Here is a 23531-nt window from a genome sequence, read left to right on the forward strand (position 1 = left end):
TTTGATAACTTTGGCCAAAAGTGGAAATTGTCCAGTGTCTTTTTGTTTTGGACACACTTGACCTAATAATGCTGCTATATTGTGAAGATATTCATGTTAAGGAGAAAAAAGGAAGCTGTATAAATCTGCATAGATGTCTTGCTGTTCATGTATGTTTAAAGATCCATTTTTTTTTTGGAGGCTCCCTACTCACTTATCTCAGTTTTAACGTCATAGGGGCTTCAGTTGAGTCACCTCCCACATCATCACTGGGTCCTACAGTAGACAAATCAAGTGAATACGGACAAACACTTAATATGATCAGGTAAGGTAATTGTTTTGCACTAAAACTGCCCGTTTTTATTTTCATGTTTGTTGTATACTGCTAATGAAATATTGGTAAGAAAGAGCTTTTGATATCTAATGATGTTAATGACTGAAGTTGAAATAGAGCTAGAGCTTAATTGGATAATGCAGAGCACTAGTTACCTTGACTGCAGTTTAGTCAGTTCAGTGAAAAATGTGACACATTGAATTGACAGGAATTGACATGCAGAATTTCTATAAGAGTAAAATATATTACTTTTTTATACTTTATTTTTTTTTTTTTATACTTTTGGCAATATATTTGCAAATTTAATACAGACTGCAGCAACGTCTTCAGTGTGAGAGAAAAGGGATGTTAAAAAATCCCTCCAGCAAACTGATGACCACATCTAGTTTATAAATGCTGACATATATGCCAATGTATGTAAATATATTTGTGCATTTAACATCACTTTAGCAAAGCTTCTGGAGGCTCTGTGTAGATGATCTACAGAAGTTCAAATGCTTAGCAAACTTTAAGATGAATCCAAAACTTACTACATTGAATAGGATAAGATGAATCAGAGTTACCACATGATGTACAATTACTGTTTATTTGGGGTGGATAAATGTGCAGAGGTTATAGCAGATTTTATATTTGATAGTTTAAAATTTCAGCAATTAAATAATAATTTGTGTGCTAAGATGTGCAGAAAAAAAAGATGTTTGCTCCCAGTAGAGGGTATCGTATTATTTAGAAAATCAACAAATCATGTCATTGAACCACATGTGTGCAAATTTTTGCATATGACCTTTTATACATCTAATATTTATTCACATATATTGCAAGCAGAGTAGAGGAGCTGTAAAGTGTGTTGTTTTTTCAGCCGCGCCTATACTTATCTACAAGCTCATTTGCAGACTAATCCCTCAGTACTTGCTAAAGAAAGAGTGGGGAACCCATCATCAAATGACAATAAATTTAGCTTCAGATCTAATCAGAATGTATTTTAGTCCCTGAAGTGATGGTATTAATGAATGGTGCATTTATGAATTTTGACTGCACAGTGAGCGCTTAGCTTATTTGTGTCAGTGTGTGTACGTGTGTGTATTTGCGCGCGCATGTGAGTGAGGCACTTGGTTATCTGCTTAAAACACCCATAGCCCTATCTCGCAACAGGGCGGTGCTGGGTGGGGGGGTTGGGGGGGTGGGGGTTCAGGGCAACCTACTGTCCCTCACACATGCAAACACACATGCTCACATTCACTCTTTAGTGCAAATAATTATCAGCCAGCTTGGAAATAAATGCAATAAATAATTGAAATCAGCTAGTAAACTACCGGTTATGTTAAGGATGTATTGAGGGTGGTCTTTGAAAAGGCCAAACAATAAAAATGACCTTATCTGAAAATAAACTATATGACCAAATGTATGCAGAGATGTGACTATCACACCTATACGAGCTTATTGAACATCCCATTATAAAAAAGGCTTGAAAAGGCTTTCTACAGGATTTTGTTTGTGGGAATTTGTGCCCATTCAGTCAAAAGCGCATTTGAGAAGGCCTGGTTGAGGTCAGGGTGCAGACCAGAAGTTCCTCCGCACCAAACTCCTTTAACCATATCTTTATGGACTTCACTTTGTGCACAGGGGCATAGTAATGCTGAAACAGGAATCAGCCTTCCCCCAAGTGTTGCTGCAAATTATATAAACCTATCTAAAATGTCTTTGAATGCTGAATTTGGGGTTGAGTTCAACCCCTGAAAAACAGCCCCAGACCATTATTCCTCCTCCACCAAACTTTACTGTTGGCACTGTGTATTCTGGTAGATAGCTTTCTCATGGCATCTCCTAAACCTAGCTTCATCCCTCAGACTGTGAAGCATGATTCAAATTTCCAGAGAACACATTTTCACTGTTCCAGAGTCCAGTGGTGACATGTTTTACATTACTCCAGCCAACACTTGCCACTGTGCATAGAGATCTTAGGCTTGTGTGCAGCTGCTCAGCTATGGAAACTCATTTCATGAAGCTCCTGACACACAGTTCTTGTAGGAATAGATTGTTTTACTGAACTATTCCTTTAAAATATGCATAATCCTCAAGCAAACTGGAAACTAGTAACTTTTCAATCACTTTCGAAATTTTATTTAATGAATTGATGTTTAATTGATTAATTGTTGCAAACCTAAAATATTTGTATACTTTTTTCAGCATTGCAGTTTTGTCTGCCACAACTGAAGCATCCGTTTGCAAGTGAGCTGTCTAGGCAGAGGCAGAGAACGGAGGAAAAATGTTCCGTTGCCGAGTGATTCTTTTGGATGACACCCACATTGAGCGGGACCTGGAGGTCAGTCTTAGTTATTTCCCCCAAATCGCAGTAAGCACCCAATGTCTCCTGAAAATCACCAATGTGATGGTTTGTGTGTGTTTATAGAAAAATGCAGTGGGCCAGGTGCTGTTTGATGACGTTTGTGATCATCTCAACCTGCTGGAGAGGGGTTACTTTGGCCTGGCAGCATGGGACTCCTCCAACAACAGGGTAATCATTTAACACTGTTGAGTAGCATACATGTACATGTTCCCGCTCGAACATGTAATTGCTTGTCTATTACTTATCAATATGTTTTATTTTAAATGTAACAATAACTTCATAAATAAATATTTCAATAATTAATAATTAATAATACAATAATTATTAACTATTACAATTAATAATCTGTCTAGATGTAAATATTGTAAACTAGACACTGGAAGGTGTTTTAGATATTTATTTTTATTTATCTTATTTTATTGTACATTTCATAAAGTGATTTCAAATCTGTAAGAAGTACCTGTTCCAAAACTCATTCAGACAACTTTCCCTTTTTTTCATGATATATGTTGTTGGGTGTGAGAGGTTGACATACAAGATGCTGTTTTCCAATATGCATCAGCTCATTCTTTTCAAAACTGATTATAAATCCAAAATTGTTACTTTGAAAAATCAACAAAACATTTAGTTCTTTGAATGTGTAAAATCCATTACAGTTTTTCATTCTCTTTCTTCAGGTGTGGCTTGACTTTTCTAGAGAAGTTCACAAGCAGATCATAGGTGTGTAAAAACTTTTTTTTAATCTGTGGTGTTTGGAGCTTCTTTGTAACAAAATGTTTGCATGCAGTTCTGCTGATGTTGTTCTGTGCTTGATCTGGCTTTAGATCATGATGCTACATTCACTTTCAACGTCAAGTTCTACCCACCTGATCCCTCCTTATTGGCCGAGGACCTCACCAGGTCAACCATTTTACCATGTCCCACATGTCCCATATATATATATATATTGTTGTTGTTAGAGGAAAACCTCGCATCTCCAAAATAATAACTTTACAGGAGAAGGAAAAATCCTACTTTACTTTTAATGTAAGTCAGTGGAACCAGATGCTTTTCCAAGCCATTTTAGGTCATTTCTTTCAGTCCATTCATCATGAAATTTACACACAATGTAAAGGGCAACATGCATTTTCAAACTATGTCAAAAGCTGAAAAACGACAAAATTGGAGATACAAGGTTTTCTTCCAACAACAGCAATATATATATATTATGTTGCTGATATACAAATTATCAGAATCTTTCTGTTTCTGATCATTGTTAGGAAATTTGTCCCCTATAGAGAAAGTAAAACAGAACACATATCACACATGAACAATGATTATAAAACATGTTCTCAACATATTGTTATATTATTTCACTGTTTTTTTGTGCAGATATTTACTCTGTCTGCAGGTGAGGATGGACATCATGACCAATCGTCTGCCCTGTCCATCAGATATGCTGACAGTGTTGGGTTCATACATTGTCCAGTCGGAGTTTGGAGATTATGACCCTGATGTGCATGGGCCGGGGTACCTCAGTACTATTGCCCTCGCACGCAATCAGACGCCAGAGCTGGAAGAGAGTGTGGCTGAGCTGCATCGCACATACAAGTACATTACATATCCACACACGTACACTGGCAATTAAAAATGGCCTTTTGATTTTTTTCCAAATGTTTATTATGTGTATTCTCTAACTAATTTTACAAATTTCATCTGAATGATGGCATTACTGGGATCGCAGCCCCTGGAAAGGGGTCAGTTGTTCTAATTTTTTGGATATCTTCACTGTAGGACAGCATTCGTAAGAGTACAACTATGTAAGCTTTATATGACAAATGACATAAAGATATATAGACTTTTATAAAGGCTTATTCCAACAAGCATGTCATAAAGGCTACTTTTGTCCAGTTTTATTTCATTTCACCTGAGCCAGTGTTGGAACCAATAATGCTTTATAACATTGTATTTCAAGGCTAGGTGTTTGCAGCAAGTAAATGCATATAAACACACAGTACTTACACAAACAGTTTCATTTTCTGTATGTGTGTTGCCGCAGATCAATGACTCCTGCTCAGGCTGATGAGAATTTTCTGCAGAATGCCATGACGCTCCCCTTGTATGGAGTGGACCAGCATCCTGCTAAGGTAGATTGTCACAGTTGGAACAAAATCTCCTCTCTAAAATTTCATTTTAACGCAAGTTAATGGAACAAGATCTAATTGTAAGTCATTTTGGAAATGTAAAGGACAATTGGCCTTTTCAAATCATATGTAAAAATTAAAAATGGAGATAGAAGTTTTTTTTTCCCAACAGCAATGGTGATATGATGATGCATATTATTAGGAATTTTCTTTGGCCATCTTTTTCTTTGTGTCAGTGTTACAATAAATTCTAGGCTTATTATAATCTTAAAGCTTATTACTAGCAACTACTGTAAATTATTTAGTAACAGCAATGAAACCTACATGCAAGTTATGTACAGACGAGTGGCAAATTAAAGGAAAAACCAACATAGTGTCTTAGTAGGGTGTTGGGCCCCCCGCAAGCTGCTAGGGCAGCTTCAGTGCACCTTGGAATCGATTCGCTCTGCAACTATACTGGAGGGATAGTACTATATTCTTCCAAATAATGCTCAGTCTGTCTCCCTCACTGTACCTGTACCAATACACACTCTTAGTTTACACTACACATGCACTTGCCCAGTTGTCAGTAAAATGGTGAAGGATGACTCATGTGACCATATCACCTTTTTTTGCACAGTGCCTATGGTTTTTGCACCCCCGAACTCTCACATACAATACAACATTCTGTCACCTAATGAACAGATGCTCTTCTGTTTTTCCTTACATGTGCTCTTTCCACAATTTCCAACACTGTTTTTACTGATGTCTTTCCTGTAGATCTAAATGCAGATGTTACTTTAGTCAGTGTTCTTATTGAAACGCTAGCTGGTTGAAGCTCTGGCCATTCAACAGTAATACACTCTATATCAAAGTCATTTAGAGCTTTTCCTCTTGCCTTCTTGATCCAAAATCAAGGCCAGCTGGCCCTGCTCAGCATTTTATACATGCCACGGAGCATGGTAGGACATTAATTGCTTATTTGTATCATGCATTTTACCCGTCTGGAGGCATCTGCACTCGTTGTGTTGCTTCAAGTTTTTCCCTTAGTTTGTCCCTGTCTGTAAAAGTAAGCAGTTAAAATATGGACTCCATATGCCATAGAATAATCACTTTAGGTTCCCCAAAGAACTTCTCAATGGATGGTCATTTCTGCATAATTGTTTAGTCTGATTTTACCAACACATTTATGTGAAGAATCCTTCAAAAATTCAGAGAACGTCCATATAATGTAAAGGTTCTGTATCAGTTAAACTTTCTACATACATCCAAGCAAAGAACCATTTAAGAAGCTTTATTTTTATGGTATATGGTTAAAGGGGTCAAGGTTAGATATTTTCTGCTTGCTGTTTTTGTTTGTGTAGGATGTCAGTGGAGCAGATGTGATGCTGGGTGTGTCTGCTGATGAAATTGTGGTGTATGAGGGCAAGACAAAGACACAGAGTTTCCCATGGTCCAGAGTGCTGAAGATTTCTTACATCCGCAACAAATTCCACCTCAGGATCCGCCACACACAGGTAGCCAATCCTGATGAGATATGAATGTTCACAATATGTACTACAGAGAAACCAGCACATTCACAGATGTAACCTTTTTATGCATTTACGTATTTATAATAGAACGAATTTTTATTTGAACACATTATTAACAATATTTGTAAAATGTGTCTACACCTGTCAAGAGTGTTTAAAGCAGAAACAGACTTAAATCCCCCAATAAAGAATTTTAAATACATTAGATTGTGGATTTTTTAATAATAAATTGCTTGTTTGGTTCTTAAATAGGACGCTACTGAAAGTGCCTTCAACTACATTCTGTCCAGCTACCGAGCTTCTAAACGCCTGTGGAAGGTTGCTGTGGAGCACCATGCTTTCTTCAGGTAATTTACAAATGAGTGTTGTAAGATTTAAAAAAAGTTGAGATGGTATTCTAACATAATTGAATGCATTGTTATGTAAAGGTGTTGTTAACTCAGTTGCAAATATTAAAATCATCTCAGTGATCCTAAAAAATGCGACTTGGTCTTAAAGCTTTTATTTTCTAGCAGTAGCTGGACTAACCGTTATAAACACTCCCTGCATCATGTGAACCATTTTCCCATGAACCATTAAAATGAACCATTTTACTTTCAATCACAGTTAGCAAATAAGTATTTACCTTATGAGGTCTCTCATGGCATATATGCCCTGAAACACTGTTAATCTTTGATCTTGCCCCAAAGAGAGAATCAGGAAACCAGGATACTGGAAGATGGTTATATTGTAGAGCTCTCCATATATTTGGTTAATTAATTCTCACTTGTAAACCAGGGGGCAGCCTTTGCATTAAGCAAAGGTAGGCAGCCATCTAGGGCCCCCATGAGCCAAAGATCCAATCAAAATACAAATTAGATTGAAAATACAAATTAGATAGATTGAGTGTTGATGTTAAATAACCTGTTGTAATACATATATATATATGATTTTACTGCAATCTCAAAAACAGAAATATTTTAAGAGTTTTAAGAGTGCCAAGATAGCATTTTGTGCTGTAGACAGTTGCGTCACTAATTTAAAAATGTGCACCCAGGTAGGCCCCATAAATCTGCCTCTGATTGAAACAAGCACAGAAAGTTTGCTGAAAGTGCATATTCAGGACTTCCCATCAATACCACATTTGTGTGTATAAGATTTGGGTTTGTCATTGTTTGACAAACAGAAAAAAGTGCAATCTCAAACCTGTCCCTACAGAATGTAACCTGAATGTAAATGTAAAGCATTGTGTAATGAATTATGTAAATATGAATTTATATTTAAATAGTATATCAAAACAATAGACCTGTTAGGGTTAAAGACACATTAACATATAATACATTTGTGTCCTAGAAACCACCGACAAGACAAGTATGAGGGACTTGTGCAGCTAGGCTCCAGGTTCCGTTTCCGTAGGAACACTCATACCGAAACTCTAGAGGCCAGCTCCAACATCAAGCGGCCCGGTCCACCCGTCGCACACTCTGCCATCAAGAAAAAAGGTGTGGGCATATATCTGTGTGTACATTGATCTTTCATAATGTGTGTGCACAAGTATGTATTTCATAACACTACCGACAATGATACCTTCCAGCAAAGGAAAGCATGCTTCAGGGTTTGAAGAGTCCAACCCGAATGCAAGATGATTGGTTCGACGTGTTCGAATTTGACCGCTCAAGACCCACTTCCATCCCAGGTAAAAGTCCAGTGTAAAATGATCTATTCAAGTTCAACTGTTAAGCATTGGGTGGATCTGTTATGCTTTGGTGTTGTGTGGCAGCCAGTGGCACTATATTTTGGATGGAAATGGAAATAAAATAGAAATATTTTGTTGCTGTCAAAACAAAACCTTGTATCTCCAAAAAGTTAACTTTACAGGAGAAGGAAAAAAACATTCTTAACAGTTAATGGAACAAGATGTCATTCATTTTGACACAGTTCCAGCTGGCCTTTACAAATGAATGAAAAACGACCAAAACAGGCTTGCAAGTTTTTGTTCCAACAGCTGTGATGTGTATGAATGTATGTATGAGTGTACAAGAGCACTTGTAAGATCTAGTAATCCCTACTTTGTGTCTACAGAGACCACCTATACTTACCAAGAGACTCTGGCATCCACACAAGTGGATACTAAGACTCGCAGACACAGACATAGAGACATAAAAAAAGGTGCAGAGACCCTTGAGGAAGAGGAGGATGATGAGGTGCCAGAGGAAGAACAAGAGTGGTTTCAGCTGCTGGGTTCACGTTCCTTTCCCAAACAAGTCTCTCTGACTTCAGGTACATTCACTCTTTCCTTTTCCTCTTCATTCTTAATTAATCTTAGTTGTTTTAGTGTCATAAGCTTTGTAATGCAGTAGTTCTGAAGTGAGACATACCCTTAAAGGTTCCTTAATGGCTTAGATGTACAGTCCTTAGAAAAAAACTTTTACATTATGTATATGTTCTTTAAATATGAATATTTTTGCCTTATTATAAGAATTTGGTGGAGTTAGACCAAAGCATATTGCCTAACAGAATAAACATTCTGCAGATACTGAAAAATTAGAAAGTGCACTGCCCAAGTATTGGAAGCACAATTCTGAAGACTGGATGGTCCTCCTCTACCCCAAAATATCTGAAACCTCTCTTTGGGAACAGCAGGCAGCACCATGTAAGTTACCAACCATATTTTTTGTTCCATTGAAATATTAACAGAACATAGACGTAATAGACAAGAGACCTGCTGGACTAATCTAAAAGAGCAGATGATGGAGACGGTTGAGATTAGCACTGATATTTCTTTTCTTTCACCCCAGTGTTTCCACAAGCTGGACAGCAGGAAGAGGAATATGAAAAGCAACAATGGGAGGCGAGAACTTCAGAAGAGAGCATTAAGATGGTCAAAATAAGAAAAGATGTTCAGTTTATGAACGAAGGGCGTGAAGGATTACAGACATTTATAGAGGAAAAGCTAGTGGAAGAGGGTGATGGAGAGAGATTACAGAAAATTGTTATTAACGAACAGAGAACACAGGAAGAAGAAATGTACGAGGAGCAACCTGAAGGGGTTTTTGTTGAAAGAATGATAAGGAGAGTGGAAATAGTAGAGAAGATACAGGAGGTGGTGATAGAAGAAGGTCAGACTGAAAAGATTAAGGGATTAGAGAAAAGACTGCTAGAAGTGGAGACTATTGGACAAAGACTGCAAGATGTGGAAGACCTGAAAGTCAGATTACAGGAAATAGAAATGTTGGAGCAGAAACTGCAGGAACAGGAGGAGCAACTACGAGATGAATATGACGTCTGGTACATTCTGCTGGATAGCAGGCCTTTAGTCTCCTCTGCAGGTATGCCATCTTAACAGCTCTAGAATGGTCATCATAGATGAAGGACATGTTCTAAAACATTAAGGCAGTGCATTTGGAAGATGAGATTTACACAGTTGTCCCCTTAGCCCAAATGTAGTCGGTAAGCCAAGGCACGTTTGGTGTCTTGCTTCTTTACTTTTGCACTGGAGCTGAGGCTAATAATGGAGTTAGCTAGCATTGTACAAACCGTATTTGTATAAGCAACCATAAACATGTCTTGGCTGATTGACTTTGATTGGAATAAAGGAAAAACGATGGAAGCATATCAGTAGGGAAATTCAAATGAAAATGTAATATGTAAAATGGCAATATTTTCTTATGTTTGAATTTAAATTTTCCACTTGCATGTGCAATTTGGGCTCAAATGAAAATTCAAATTCAGTTTTACCATTTTATATTGCCATTTGTTGCACTAGTATTGACATTTCATTCACTCAAAGATTTAGATGCTTTATAAGCAACTTTATGTAAATTAAAATGTATTCCCAGAACTGCATATTCATACCTTATGTGATTGTACAATCATGTTGTAATGCATTTGAAACTGAAAGGTCTCATTGAGATGGCAAAGCGGAAAGAATCAATTAAACTGTTGGAAGAGGAGCCACTGCAAAAGGTCTCACCAATTCAGGTCAGAGATGTCTGGCATATTCTACTGGAGCTGCTTCCACGATCACAGTGGGCCACACATCTTCCACGGGCTCCTTCAGGTACAACATTAACTGCACCAGATCTTATATTTGTTGCTTCTTCACATAATGGATTACCTTTTAAATAGTAAGAAGGGTTACTGGATCATTCTGATATTGTACAGAAATTAGTAAAAGTGGGTCCAATGGGTCTAGGTACAGGAACTGCACACCCTTATATACCCTTGTAAAACGCCAAATTTTACATAAAGTAAAAAGGGTTTCATTTGGTGCGTATAAGAGATCAAGAAAGAAGAAGAAACTGTTAAAGCAGCAAAAAAAGTTTGCTAAAGATCACTTCAGTATAAATCAAACTGGAAACCTGGCAAGATTCTCAATAAATGAAAACACACCAGTTGATATATCACACAAGTCATGCTGTAAAAGCAAATGTCAAAATTAGACTGTGATTTTTTGACAACACTTTTAGCAATATTATGTCATTGGATGCAGGTCTTGTGTTAGTTATTGTGTAGGCTCAGCCTCAGGTGCTCTGCCTGCATTGATTTAAAAACTGAGAAATCTTGCAAAAGGCACACACATTAATATATTTCTTTTGCTTCATTAGTGGAGGAAATTGTCAAGGCACCAGTAGCAGCAGAGGAGAGAAGATGGGAGGAGATGAGACTGCAAGAGGAGAAGAGGCGATCAAGTCAGATGAGGATAACCACACAATATACCTTCCCAGAAGGGGGGGAAAGGCAGCCAGAGACAGATGAGAGGGATGACTGGTTTTACCTGCTGGATGCTTCTCCTAAAGAATCAAGTAAACACTCACAAAATTCACATAAATGCCCAAGAGGCCGATCTGCTTTGCATCAGGCCTCATTACCTTAAGCCTTAACAAAAATAAACAAAAGACAGTATGATTAAATATGCTAATGCTAAAAAAAATTACCAATATTAATAATAACAATAAAGAAGTCTTCTCTCAAGAAATGTAGTTCATTATCTATATGCCATGGTTGCCAAGCAACATATTAGTGCTGGGCTGTATATTGGTACACATATTGGTATTAACTTTCACTATCACATCAAATACTGCGATTATTTATTTGGAGAGTATTGTGATATTGAATGTTATTGATGCCACCCACTGTCAAAGATTATTCCTTGAACAGCACAGTGGTTTTTAGTAATATCTTGGCACATTAATACAGAATTCATTTGATGTGTGCTTTTATATCTATGACAATTGAGTTGTTTTAAGTGTATTTGAACATAGCTGAGCCAGTAAAATTTTAGAATCAACATGTAGGTTTACCACAGCCTCACATGTGTAATTGTACATCTTGTTTGTTCCAGTGCTTGGCAGAATCTTGGAAGTTTATGAAGAGACCACAAAGGAGAAAGTGAGGCTAGTTGAAGAGCAAAGGAGCTTCATAAAGATAGATATGCCTTTTGAAATGGTGCCAAGGGATCCAGAAGAGCTGCAAGAAAGTGACCGCTGGTTTCTGCTTTTCGACCAAATACCTTTCGAGAAGAGAAGTGTTCCTTCAGGTAAAGATATACATCACTGTATCACCCCTTGCATGCGTATAATTCTGTGCTCTTAAAGGAAATTACGGTATTCAATCATTGGTATTTAAACATGGTTTGATGTGAGACGGTGTGCTGTAAAGAAACCTACAGACACAGATTTATTACAAAGGCGATAATGGAAACCATAGGTCATGATGTCTACAACACATATGTACCCTGTTTATTTATGATCTAAAACAACCAGTGAACCTCCTGAGGTTTTATGTACAATGATAATGGAGTAGAAAATCCAAAAAGTTTTCTTCAACTACTATTTTGCCTTACAGTGCCTTGAAACTCTGTACACAGTAGTACTCCAAGCAAATTATTTATATTGACTCTTGTTCAGGTAACTGGCTAATTGAACCATTATACCTTCTACTGTTTTGACTCACTTTGCCATCATTCGAAGTTTGGTCTTTGCAAGTGATTTCTTATTTTATGGTGTAAGGAAACAATTAAGTTATATCACCCCCTGCGCTTCCTGTCGTCTATTGCAATCTGCCAGAATAACGATGAGTATCATAGGAACGTTACATACAGCATAATGGAGGGTATTTTTAAGAAAACAATGCACCGACTAATCATTGCAGCTATAGACAGCACAAGGTTGATTCTGCTCTTTTCTAGATGGTTCTCGGTCATTTCTTCCTTCATCCTGTTTTTGTTGCCTGTCTCTTCAATCTCTGCAACCACAGATACTCTAAAAAGAAGAATGGAAATAGAAGAAGCGTGGAGGGTAAAAGAGGAAGAAAAGAAAAGACAGCAAGCACAGAAAATGTTGCTGGATGAAACCATGCCTCCAAGAGAGGTGAAGGCCGTGCTGCCAGAGCTTTCTGCTAAAGAATTAGGTACATACACTTTTTCTTGTTTACCTGTCTTTGTGTGGACATTTGATTCCAACATAGCTCTGCTATCTGCAACTTGCTAATAAGTTGTTTATTAAAAATCTGTATTCGGATAGCATCCTAATTACCCACTTAAACCACAATCTGGATCCAAAGCTTGAAGTGTCCAAAGATATGGCTCACCAAGGTTTCATTTGCGTGTGAGGTACACAACTCCATGCTGAAGCAAAAGAATGTCCAATGTCCAGAAACTTCCAACCTCAGAGACCTTCTAACCACACAAACCTCAACTAAACACACATGCTCTCAAGCACTATGGAGGACAGAGTCTGCTAAAATGAAAAATAAATAAAATAATAAACAGTAAAATAGCTTAAATCTTGAAATGAATGTCAATACATGTAAAAACAAGAGCACACATGGGGCAAAAAATCTTTTCGCTAGCCCAGCAGTGTACTGCCCTCTCCGTTCCATTAAGGGCTCAGAGTGGGCAAAATGTTGTCCCAGTGTGGAGTGACACACTGTGGGCCTGTGTCAGGTTATCTGTGGGCAAGACCAGTGGTGTACTGCCCACCCAAATCTGTTAAAGGCCCACAGTGGGCTAAATAATGTACTGACTTACAGTGGGCCAATACAGTGTTATCTGTTTTCTAGCCCACATGGGCATGTTTGCAGGGTAGGAAGCAATTAAAAGTCATATCCACCAAATACTAATGAAGTAAACTCTTAAACAACTAATAAGCCGATATAGTAAATAAAACCTAAAATAAATTTGTCTCTTAGTTATTATTTTGAAATAACCTCTAATGAAAATAAAGCACATACCCTTAACACAGAAAATGTATGGTAACATGAAATGTTTCAGTTTGTGAAAAATTTAGTTTGAATGACTTTAGCCTAGGTGTATGTAAACTTTTAGGTGTATGTAAATGCTCATCAGGGTACAAACAATGTAAATGTGCCCTCAAAGGTCCAACAGTGGTTTTAAGGTTCAAATGTGACCTTAAATACATTTTATCTTTTCACAACCTAATGTTTTAATGCAGATTAATAAAATAAAAAGCCTGGAGACGAGACGGGGTGTGTGGAGTCAATACAACTTAGAAAGTGTAATTTCAATAGACTAAAGGCACTGAGATGTACCCTTGAGGGCACCAACCCAGTGGCAAGAGGGGTACTGCCCCAGTGACTGTTTTGTACCTTTTTTTTTAGAGTATACTGTAGAAAGAATCAAGCCAACAAAATTAAACTTTTAGACGATTAGACTATTAGAGCCTAACACAGTGCTAAATACAAGTGGGCAAGGGGGCAACAGCACCAGATTGTTTAGTTAATTTTTGTTCATTGCTTTTTCATTGGCTACTCTGCTGCAGAGGTGTCAGACTCATGGTTTGCAGAGGAGAAGAGATTAAAAGAGCCGCAGGAGGAAAGGATCCGAGAGGAGGAAAAGAGAAAACGCGAGGCAGAGGAAAAGAGAAAACGCGAGGCAGAGGAGAAAAGAGTTCGTATAATCATGCAGAGAGAAGAAGTGCCTGAGATAGAGGAGGGTGAAGACTGGTTTATCCTGTTTCAGACTCCTTTTATAATAAAAGGTAAATGGTTAATTGTGCTGTTGAGTAATCATTTAGATTGCAATCTCTAATGTCCTGAGTTCTAATAATAACCTCCCCTCTCTATTTGTCCATATCTCTCATTTTATCTCTCTGTCCACCTCTCCTCTGGATGTAAACACAGTGGCCAAGAAAGCCGACGAGGAGCAGCTCAGGAAACTGGAGGAGTGGAAGAAACGAGTGAAGATCGAGGACAGGAGAAAAGGCGCAGCCATACAAGAGGAAAGAGCAGCTTACAGGGATGTAAAGGACGACTGGTTTATACTTCTGGATGCTTCTCTTAAAGACCAAGGTAAACACACACACCTATACATATACACATGCAGTCACTTTATTAGGAATTATTTACAGTCTCAGGCAAAAGTTTGAACACCTTTGGTCAAAAGTTGTGATTTTCTAAGTGAAAATAAATGAACACTTCCTCTACATGGAACAAATTTTAATATGATGGTTTTCTGCAAATTTTAGTGAAAAAATTCTTTTTTTCATTTATTTATTTATTTTTGCTGAGTTTAACATATTGATAAATATATCAACATGAAACATGAAATATAAAATGTGCCATAACCTTTGACAGGCCATATTTATATATATATATTTTTAACAACATGTTAAATTCAGCAAATAAACAGTAAATGTGCAGATGTGTGTTTTCTGCAGAGGACGTACTTATATTCACTTAAAACATGTAGGTGCACTTTCTAGTTACTGACTGCAAAGGTTTTAATAATAATTATTATAATAATAAGAATAATAATTTTATTTATGTAGTACTTTTCATGCCAGTGGCAGCTCGAAGTGCTTTACAGACAGGTGATAAAACATAGTTGTACAAGAAATCATTAGTATTTATTTAGAATCAGAAGAAAATGAAACAGATCAAATTACAAGATAAACACCACGAGAGTTTTAATTAAATGCTGAGTTAATGAGATACGTTTTTAGATGCTTCTTAAAAGTGAGCACTGAGCTTGACTGTCTAATAAAAGGTGGAATTGAGTTCAACAGTGTAGAAGCATTATAACTGAAAGAGGCCTTTCCATGTTTTCTTTATTTTACAGAGGGTATTTGTAGAAGGCCACTATCTACAGATTTAGTTTAGTTAGTTCATTTTAGTTGATATTAGTTATTTTTAGTTAATTTTTATTTAGATTTTATTCTTTTATTTCATATTTTTAGTTGATCATGAAGATTTGATCTTTTTTGTTGCTTGAATTACCTTTTTTGTTTAGTTCTTAGATAATTCTTTTAATTTTTATTGTTATTTTTAAAATTATTTTAAGACCTCACCTAACTGTCATATTTGATTCTATTATTTTAGTCGATAATTTCAGTTGATCACTAGTTTTCCTGTGACACTGACGTGGTAGTATGTACGGTGCTGTTTTATACAGTATCAGGCATGGCAGTATTGCTGGGTATTTAAAAACACTTCAGTGTCACTCCTGAGTTGAGAATAGTCCACCAGCAAAAAATATCTAGGCAGCAGTGGTCCTTTGGTCAGAAACTGGTGACTGATCAAGGGCTAGTGGATGACAAATTGTAACTCAGATAAATCACTGTCTAACTGCTACAAGGTGTACCAACAAGGTGCCAATAATGACCCAAATGATATCTGGTCAGCAGTGGTCCTGTGGTCATCTCTTTAAATTGATAAACAGGGTAAAAGGGGAGTGGTAAACCATGCAGCGACAGATAACACAGTCAATAATTAGAATCCTACATAGTGTCGTTATGTGGTAAATGGAATGGCCAATGAGTACAGGCACAAGATAGGTGCACCTGATGGTATATTTGTAATATTTGAAGAAATATTGGTGAAAATCAATCTCAGCTCTGATTGATATTCTTTATACCTCTCTTGGTCCTTTTTGTGTCTGTCCCTAGAACTCAAGCCTCCTCCCTCCCTCCCCTCTCCAGTCATTTCCCCAGTTGTTGTGCCTAAGCCTCGCCCAGAGCCTAAGCCCCTTCTAGAGCCCAAGATCAGCCCAGAGCCTAAGCTCCGCCCAGAGCCTAAGCCCCGCCCAGAGCCTAGGCCCCGTCCAGAGCCTAAGCCCCGCCCTGTGCCTCCAGCTGACCAACCGCTGACCTCCACTCCCACTGCACAACCTGTGCCTATCCCCAGACCAACCTATCTGGACGAGTCACTGAACAGACTGGACATCACGCAAGAATCGGAGGTCCGAAACACACACACACACACACAGCAGTATTAATACAAGTCTGTATGTACTAATGAATATGATGCATCCTATCCTAAGACTAGGATAAATAGTACATGTTAAGAATGTAAATCCAGTTCACACAACTATTGATTTCATTGAAAATTATTTTCTGTATAAAACTAGCTTTAGTCTGTTCCAGTTGGTTTTAAGTCCTTTTTTTCCTTTACAGGAGGAATCAATGTCAGTCCTTATCAGAAAGGTTAGGCACTCAATCTCTTCCCTACTTAATCCACCACCAGTCTACTTAGTGTACATTCTAAAACACATACAAACCAAGCAGAAATGCAGAAGGCCAATTACACAGACCCAGATTTAGTGTAAGCCTAGACAAAAAATAATTTGTTAATTACCATTGGCATAACAGTTTAGTCCAGGTCTAGACTTAATCCACATGTGGGAAACTGGCCAAAAATGTATATATATTCTTGTTATTTACCAAAGCTTCACTGTTTGCCTCCTTGTTTTTACTTTATCACAGAGAATGATGAAGAGAATGGAGGGTGAAAGCATTTATGTCCGTCACAGCTTGCTAATGTTGGAGGTTTGTGGACATTTAAATGGGAGATTCATTTTGCTTGGGATAGTTCATGATTTTAACTTCATGAATCCGCAGAAAAGATGAAGAAAGCGCATGTTTACACCCATTCTCTTTCTAAGGACTTAGATGTGACTCAGGAAGTGGTGCTGAAGCATCATGCCAGTGTCGGTGAGTTAAAGCGGATCTTTATGGAGGAAGTGCCTGTGCCTGGCCCCACCGAGTGGGACAAACGCCTCTCCACACACAGCACTGTCCACATTCCCCAGATAACTGATGGCCAGTACCTCGTCACCATGGACACAGTGAGTCTCACACACTTGATCTCCTGTTTCGAGCTTCTTCACAATGCCTACAATGCTTACAATGCAGTTGCATTGACTCCATACACCCTATCTTGAATCATTTCATATTCTTTTTCCATTTTAAAACATGAAAATGTTTCAAATATTAGAAAAAAGGTACAAATGTGCCCCTTTCCCCTGTCAAAGTGTACATTTGAAAGTCATTTAAGGTACATAATTGGATCTTAAGACCATTGTTTACCTTTAAGAGTACATTTACATTGTTTGTACCTTGATGAAAAAATATATCTGTGCAAGTATCGTTTTTTTTTTCTGACAGTGTACTGTATGAAGTCAGTAGTTGATTTATTTGATTTGTTAAAGGGGAATTGCACCAATTTCTATATAATTGAATATTTAAAATATAAACAAAGCCATTCAGAGTGATTTGATGTGAAATGCTACATTCTAGAGAAACTTCAGAACTGTTCACAGCATTGATGATAACAACCAGACATCTTCAAGTTCGAATAGAGAAAGTTATTACCTGAAGCACTTACAAATATGCTGCCTACAGACTGAAACATTATTTTACAATGATTTTGAGAAGACTTTCGCCTAAAATGTACATTTTAAAATAAACTAATGGCAGAGATGGACTTGCAAGGCGTTGGAAGATAAAGTAGTCCCAATAAAACTTCGCAGGTAGTTTTGTATAGTAAATAAAATGGCTATATTTGTGTTGTAGCTGTAAACTGTAAAGAAATCAGAGTAAAATCTAAACCATTTTATATCTAGCCACTCTGAATGACAGGATTAAAAATAACAATATATAAAAAAAAAAGTTCCCTTTTAAATTATCTAGAATAGACTTGCTTATGTGTTTTCCGACATTGTACAACATACTGTTGTCTATTAAAATGGACAAAATAAATTGCATTGCTAAAAACAGTAGAAGCAGCCTTAAAATCTGGTTGTTTTTTTTTTGTATTTTTGTCCATTCCTTTAATCTGTGAGAATCCTTTTAACTCTTTTATTTTCTTCTGCAGATGGAAATGGAATCAGTCATTATCAGAAAGGTTAGGCGCTTACTCTCTACTATAATATATTATGGTCTGCATCAATGCAATATTTGTAATGATTTAAATTTTAATCTATTTACTGCTAATACGTCTTGTATGTGTTTGCTGTACACTTTGCATACAAATCCCCAAAGTGAAACACTGTCAAGTTATCTCAAATTGACTGGTTTATGTCATTTCTAATACTGTTTAACACACTGTTGGACAAAAGTACAGAGTTTAGGCTTCAGTATGGTTTCTACTACTGATTTTAGCTATACAATGTACTTTTGTCCACTTTTATAGTGAACAGGATGTCAGTGTCAGAAACCACTGTGGAAGAGTTTATGTGGATGAAAGAGAGAGAATGAAAAGAGTCTCTCATCCATCTCCGATATGGTTGTACTTTTCAGGTAGAAGAGGATGAATCAGCCATGTGATGTAGCTTCAGCATGCTTACACAAAGAAAACCATCCAACCATCTATTTATTAAGCCAGCACTCAAAACTCTTTTTCTACTGAAACATTGTCACAGATGCTTTGCAATTATTACTTGTGTTTTTATTTCACTTATTCTGCATTTTTAAGAATTTTTGAGAATTGTAGTTTCTTTTTCTTTTTTAATTGTATTTGAATACCAGTCTATATATTGTGCGCATTATAATACCTGACGTGCTTTGATTTCTGTAGCCTGTGTGAGAAGCTTCATAGTGAGTGAATAATGTGTGTTTGTAGCAGAATGGATATAAGTTGTTGCTGAAGCTGTACGCCTGTCAGTATTCAGCAGACACGTTTTGAAAGCTCTATTACTCTAACTGAAAGGTGAGTCTTCCTTTGTGCTGAAAATGTCATGCATTTATTTGATTCAAATGTTTGAACTGAATCATTTACACATTCCACACAGTGAAATATATTGCCTATATATTACATATGCAGGTACACTCACTGGCCACTTTATTAGGTGCACCTATCTAGAGCTTTAGCTGGGCCTGAAACTTTGGTCCAAACACAAATACAGCCAGAGAATTATCTGGCTGAGCCTGACCCAATGCACAGCGTCACATTTTGAGTCCAAACTTGACCCGAGCCTGACAAACTTCTTTTGGAACCAGAGCCGACCCGAAATGTCTCAAGTATTCTCATCACCCAAAATGCTGCATAAAGCACGGCAGGATAGCACCGGTTTAATTAACACGTAGCAACAATAATAGCACTCATTAGATCACAGACCAATTAAATAAAATTAAACAAAATTCTTCAAGCAACTACATTCCAAACATATTAGTCTGAATAAACTTTAGTCTGGATATAATTACATGTTTTGCTGATTTTCTAAATGAAAAGAAGTTAACACATCCTCCATAAGGAACAAACCTAAATGGAGCCTTTTGCGATCTGCAAATGTTTGTTTACAATTTCTATTTATTTGCTGAATTTAACATATTGGCAAAAAAACATAATTATTTTAAACACATATTCTGGCAAAATTTTACATTTTATTCTTTTCAATATGGAATTCTGCCAACAAACAGTACTTGTGTAAAATGTGCAGAAGTGTGTTCTCTGTAGAGGTTGTGTTTACTTATTTCACTTAGAAAATTAATAAACCATGTAATTTGACCAGTCACGGCCAAACTTTTCCAAACAATGGTATCACAGGCAATTAGCACTTACCTGTTTAATTCTAACGCTCTTCTTTACATAGAATAACATGTTGACCATGTAAACATACTTTAATCAAACTTCCTTTTGGCTGAACTAACCTGACGATCGATTTGCTGTTTATTTCCTGTGCATTGTGAACCTTGGTGCTAGATTCAACAACATGAGAGGATGCCAGTTTTATTTCCTAATAAAATGCAGAGTAATATTTGTGAAAGGAGAAAAACAAAAACAAAGTGGGTGACGACTGTAAGAATTCAAACATGACATTTGAACCTGACCCAAACCTGATACATATTTCGAAAAAATAACATTCAAATCAAATATTTCAAGCTCAAGTATCTACACTTATAGTCCACTTTAATTTATTCCACTTACCACATCCATATATATATGGTGTTGGCACGTTAGTGTGTATTGTGATGGTATCAGTGTATCAGACACAGCACTGTTGCTGGAGTTTTTAAAAACTTTGTCCACTTACTGTCTGCTCTTTTAGACTCTTACCTTCTTGGTCCACCTTGTAGATGTAAAGTTAGAGATAGAGTGCATCTGTTGCTGCACAGTTTGTTTTGGCCATCCTCTAGACCTTCATCAGTGGTCAGTTTCTGGCCACAGGACGCTGTTGGCTGGATATTTTTGGTTAGCGGACTATTCACAGCCCAGCAGTGACACTGGTTTGTAATAAAAAAAACTTAAGCAGCACTGATGCCACTACCATGCCCGTGTCACTGCAGCACTGAAAATGATCCACCGCCCAAATAATACCTGCTCTATGGTGGTCTTTTGGGGGTCCTGACCATCAAATATGTTAAAATGGGTCAAATTATGCAGAAAAACAGATGGACCGCAATCTGTAATTATAGAACCACAAACCTATATGGTAAGTGGAGCTGATAAAATGGACAATGAGTGTAGATGCAAGGTGGGTGTACCTCTTAAAGTGGTCAATAACTATAGATATACAATTATATTAAATGTCTCACAGCATTAATGTTGGCAAGAATTGTGTTAATGTCACCTTTTTAGATTCATATAGCCAATATTTTTCATGTACATATCCACTTGTTGATACATAAATATTTATAAAATGGAAAAAATGGAACTAGATCAATCTGGATTAGCATTACAGAGAAATACCACATTTATTTCTGTAGGGTTACAAACAGTGCTCGATTTGAGGAGGGATGTGAGAGGATGCCACTCCCTCTGTCAAAAAAAATGTGAAAAAAACATCCTCTCCCCTTTAGATTAACGTGATGTTTTTATTATCAATAATTTTCACTTCACACATATGTATGATTTACACAAAATGGGAGATCTCAAGTTATAATCAGGCAGGCACTTACAGAAGGGGTGGTTATTCAGAATAAATTGCTTTTTCTTTTGTGGAGTGCAAAATGTGCACCAGTTATCAGGGTTGCGAGGTTCACAGTATTCCTGCCAAATTGGGCTAGTTTGAAAATGCATCTGTGGGAGAAAAACGATAAAGTTTCAGCTTCTGGTGGGCGGCTTTTTAACAAACTTCAGACTGGAGATTTTTTGCTGGACCTGGCAACCCATCCCATTGTACAGCGAATGCTAAAAAATACAGCAAGAGCAAAAAAAAAAAGAAAAACAGATAGGGTAACCAGCATTAAGAGATGTTGTCAATACAACTGAACTCAGTTTTAGTTTAGGGATGAACCTTAAGACTGATATTCTAAATGTTATTCTTAATTGCTTTGGAAAGGTTGTTGCTGCTTGAAAAACTAACATGTCAAGAGGCACCAATAAATTATCTAGCATTCAATACAGTAAGCAGCACTGAGTAGCTCATGTCTTACACTTTTCTTGAGGATGGAAGGTGACTGTGTTGGTTATAGTTCAATCAAATGAATTCAATGCATTATTTTTTCAGTGTGTGTTTTTTGGGGGTAATTCTCTAACCTAAATAAAAAAAAGAATATGTTGAATCTCAAAATACTGCCTCAAATTTTATTTTGGAGTTTACAGTTGTTTTTCTTCCATTGTTTCAGCCATGCTTGAGATATTTAAACTGAACACCATTCTGGTGTTTATTAACACCTGTGCGCAGTGGTCCAGCTAGGAAATCCGTCGCTGTTCTGTTCATGACAATAATCAAGTGGCCATCTGTCATCGGAGCAAACTCACGCTGAAAACGCAAATGATTTGGTATGAAGACTGCAGGGCTTAAGAAAGAAACTCTAAGCCGTTGTACTGATTGGTGAGTCACTGGTCACCAGACTGCCTGACTGGGTTTGGAGTCATGCCACTGACTGCATGGCTGCTGCTCAGGATTATTTGTCAATAATGAGACACGGGATTAATCGCCACTTTTTGACCTTATAAATTGGACTGTCATAAAGCACTGGCTTACACACTGAGAACAAATAGCCATGTCTCAGAGAAAGAGTGCTGATCTAGGACCAATATGAATAAACTGTATTTGTCTCCAAGGGGCAATAAATTCCTGGGCATGTCACCAATCAATACAGCAACAACAGACAGATCACATAAGCAGATCACTTTAGTATAAGCTAAGCATAAGCCGATCCTGCTCTGTGAAGTCTGATAAACATGAGCTGGTGTGTGTTGGGGGGTGGTGACTCGTTGGTTAGTCTCTTTTATGCACCATCTGACATTTCTGTGAAGTTCAAAGTCTTCACTTTGAACAAAAGTGTACGCACACACATAAATGCAGTAGCCTATTGTATGTTAGCTTGTAGAAAGAGACAGTATGAGACCCCTGACAAATATGTGAAAAGATTAAATACAGTGGCCCAGAGATACAAATCATAACAGCATTTAGGAAGCAAAGAAAAGACAAAAACACCACAACAATAGTGGAGAACACATTAAACACATAAAACATTAAAGCAAAACACAATAACGTCAATGGAAAACACGAAAGCATTCAAACAGAACACAACATTATGAGAAAACACAACAACATTAATAAAGGATGCAACAACATCAAGAGAATACAAAAGTATTGTGAGAACACAGCAATATTCATGGAAAACAACAACGTTAAGGGAGAAGACAAAAACATTAAGGCAGACAACAATAATATTAATGGAAAACAAAATTCAGGCAGAACACAACAGCATCAAGGGAGAACACAAAAACATTGAGAGAACAGCAATATTAAGAGAGAAAACAACAACATTAAGGAATGACACAAAAACATCAAGAGAACACAAGGCATAAATCAACATTAAAGCAAAACACAATAGCATTAAGAAAGGACACAACATTAGGGCAGTGATTGGACCTCGCAGAAGGAGCATTGAATGTGTTTTAAAAATAATTTAAGCAAATAGTTTCAAAAACAGTATTTGCAGGATGGTTTATTAGAAGAATATCAGGTAAATAAGGGTACTGAAGTGCATTAAAGTACTCTTTGAACCTTAATGCAACACTGTGTGAGATTTGGGGATTTGGAGACCTCTCTGGTGGTAATATGTAAT

At 37.1% G+C, this 23531-nt stretch overlaps 1 protein-coding gene across 1 annotated transcript; it reads left to right on the plus strand.

Annotated features, from left to right (window-relative positions):
• The first annotated feature begins 12 nt into the window (after positions 1–12).
• On the plus strand, positions 13–22720 carry epb41b (erythrocyte membrane protein band 4.1b). Its single transcript, XM_036558888.1, has 26 exons — positions 13–304; positions 2501–2636; positions 2724–2828; positions 3338–3380; positions 3485–3560; positions 4032–4250; positions 4699–4786; positions 6127–6279; positions 6547–6641; positions 7627–7775; positions 7868–7969; positions 8356–8553; positions 8807–8926; positions 9072–9602; positions 10175–10333; positions 10881–11078; positions 11618–11812; positions 12532–12684; positions 14055–14273; positions 14416–14583; positions 16179–16471; positions 16686–16715; positions 16995–17057; positions 17174–17356; positions 18385–18414; positions 18810–22720. The coding sequence occupies exons 2-26, from the start codon at positions 2580–2582 to the stop codon at positions 18834–18836; spliced, it is 3654 nt and encodes a 1217-aa protein (XP_036414781.1). The 5' UTR covers positions 13–304; positions 2501–2579; the 3' UTR covers positions 18837–22720.
• Positions 22721–23531: the final 811 nt, after the last annotated feature.

The sequence above is a fragment of the Colossoma macropomum genome, unplaced genomic scaffold, assembly GCF_904425465.1.
Source record: "Colossoma macropomum unplaced genomic scaffold, Colossoma_macropomum, whole genome shotgun sequence".
NCBI lineage: Eukaryota > Metazoa > Chordata > Actinopteri > Characiformes > Serrasalmidae > Colossoma > Colossoma macropomum.

What these genes read in the sequence shown, in the direction of transcription:
- epb41b (XM_036558888.1), top strand. Translation starts at nt 2,580, where the DNA reads ATGTTCCGTTGCCGAGTGATTCTTTTGGATGACACCCACATTGAGCGG. An exon ending in ACATTGAGCGGGACCTGGAG is followed by an intron (nt 2,637 to 2,723) that starts GTCAGTCTTAGT and finishes GTGTGTTTATAG; the next exon opens with AAAAATGCAGTGGGCCAGGT. An exon ending in TCTTCCACGGGCTCCTTCAG is followed by an intron (nt 10,334 to 10,880) that starts GTACAACATTAA and finishes TTGCTTCATTAG; the next exon opens with TGGAGGAAATTGTCAAGGCA.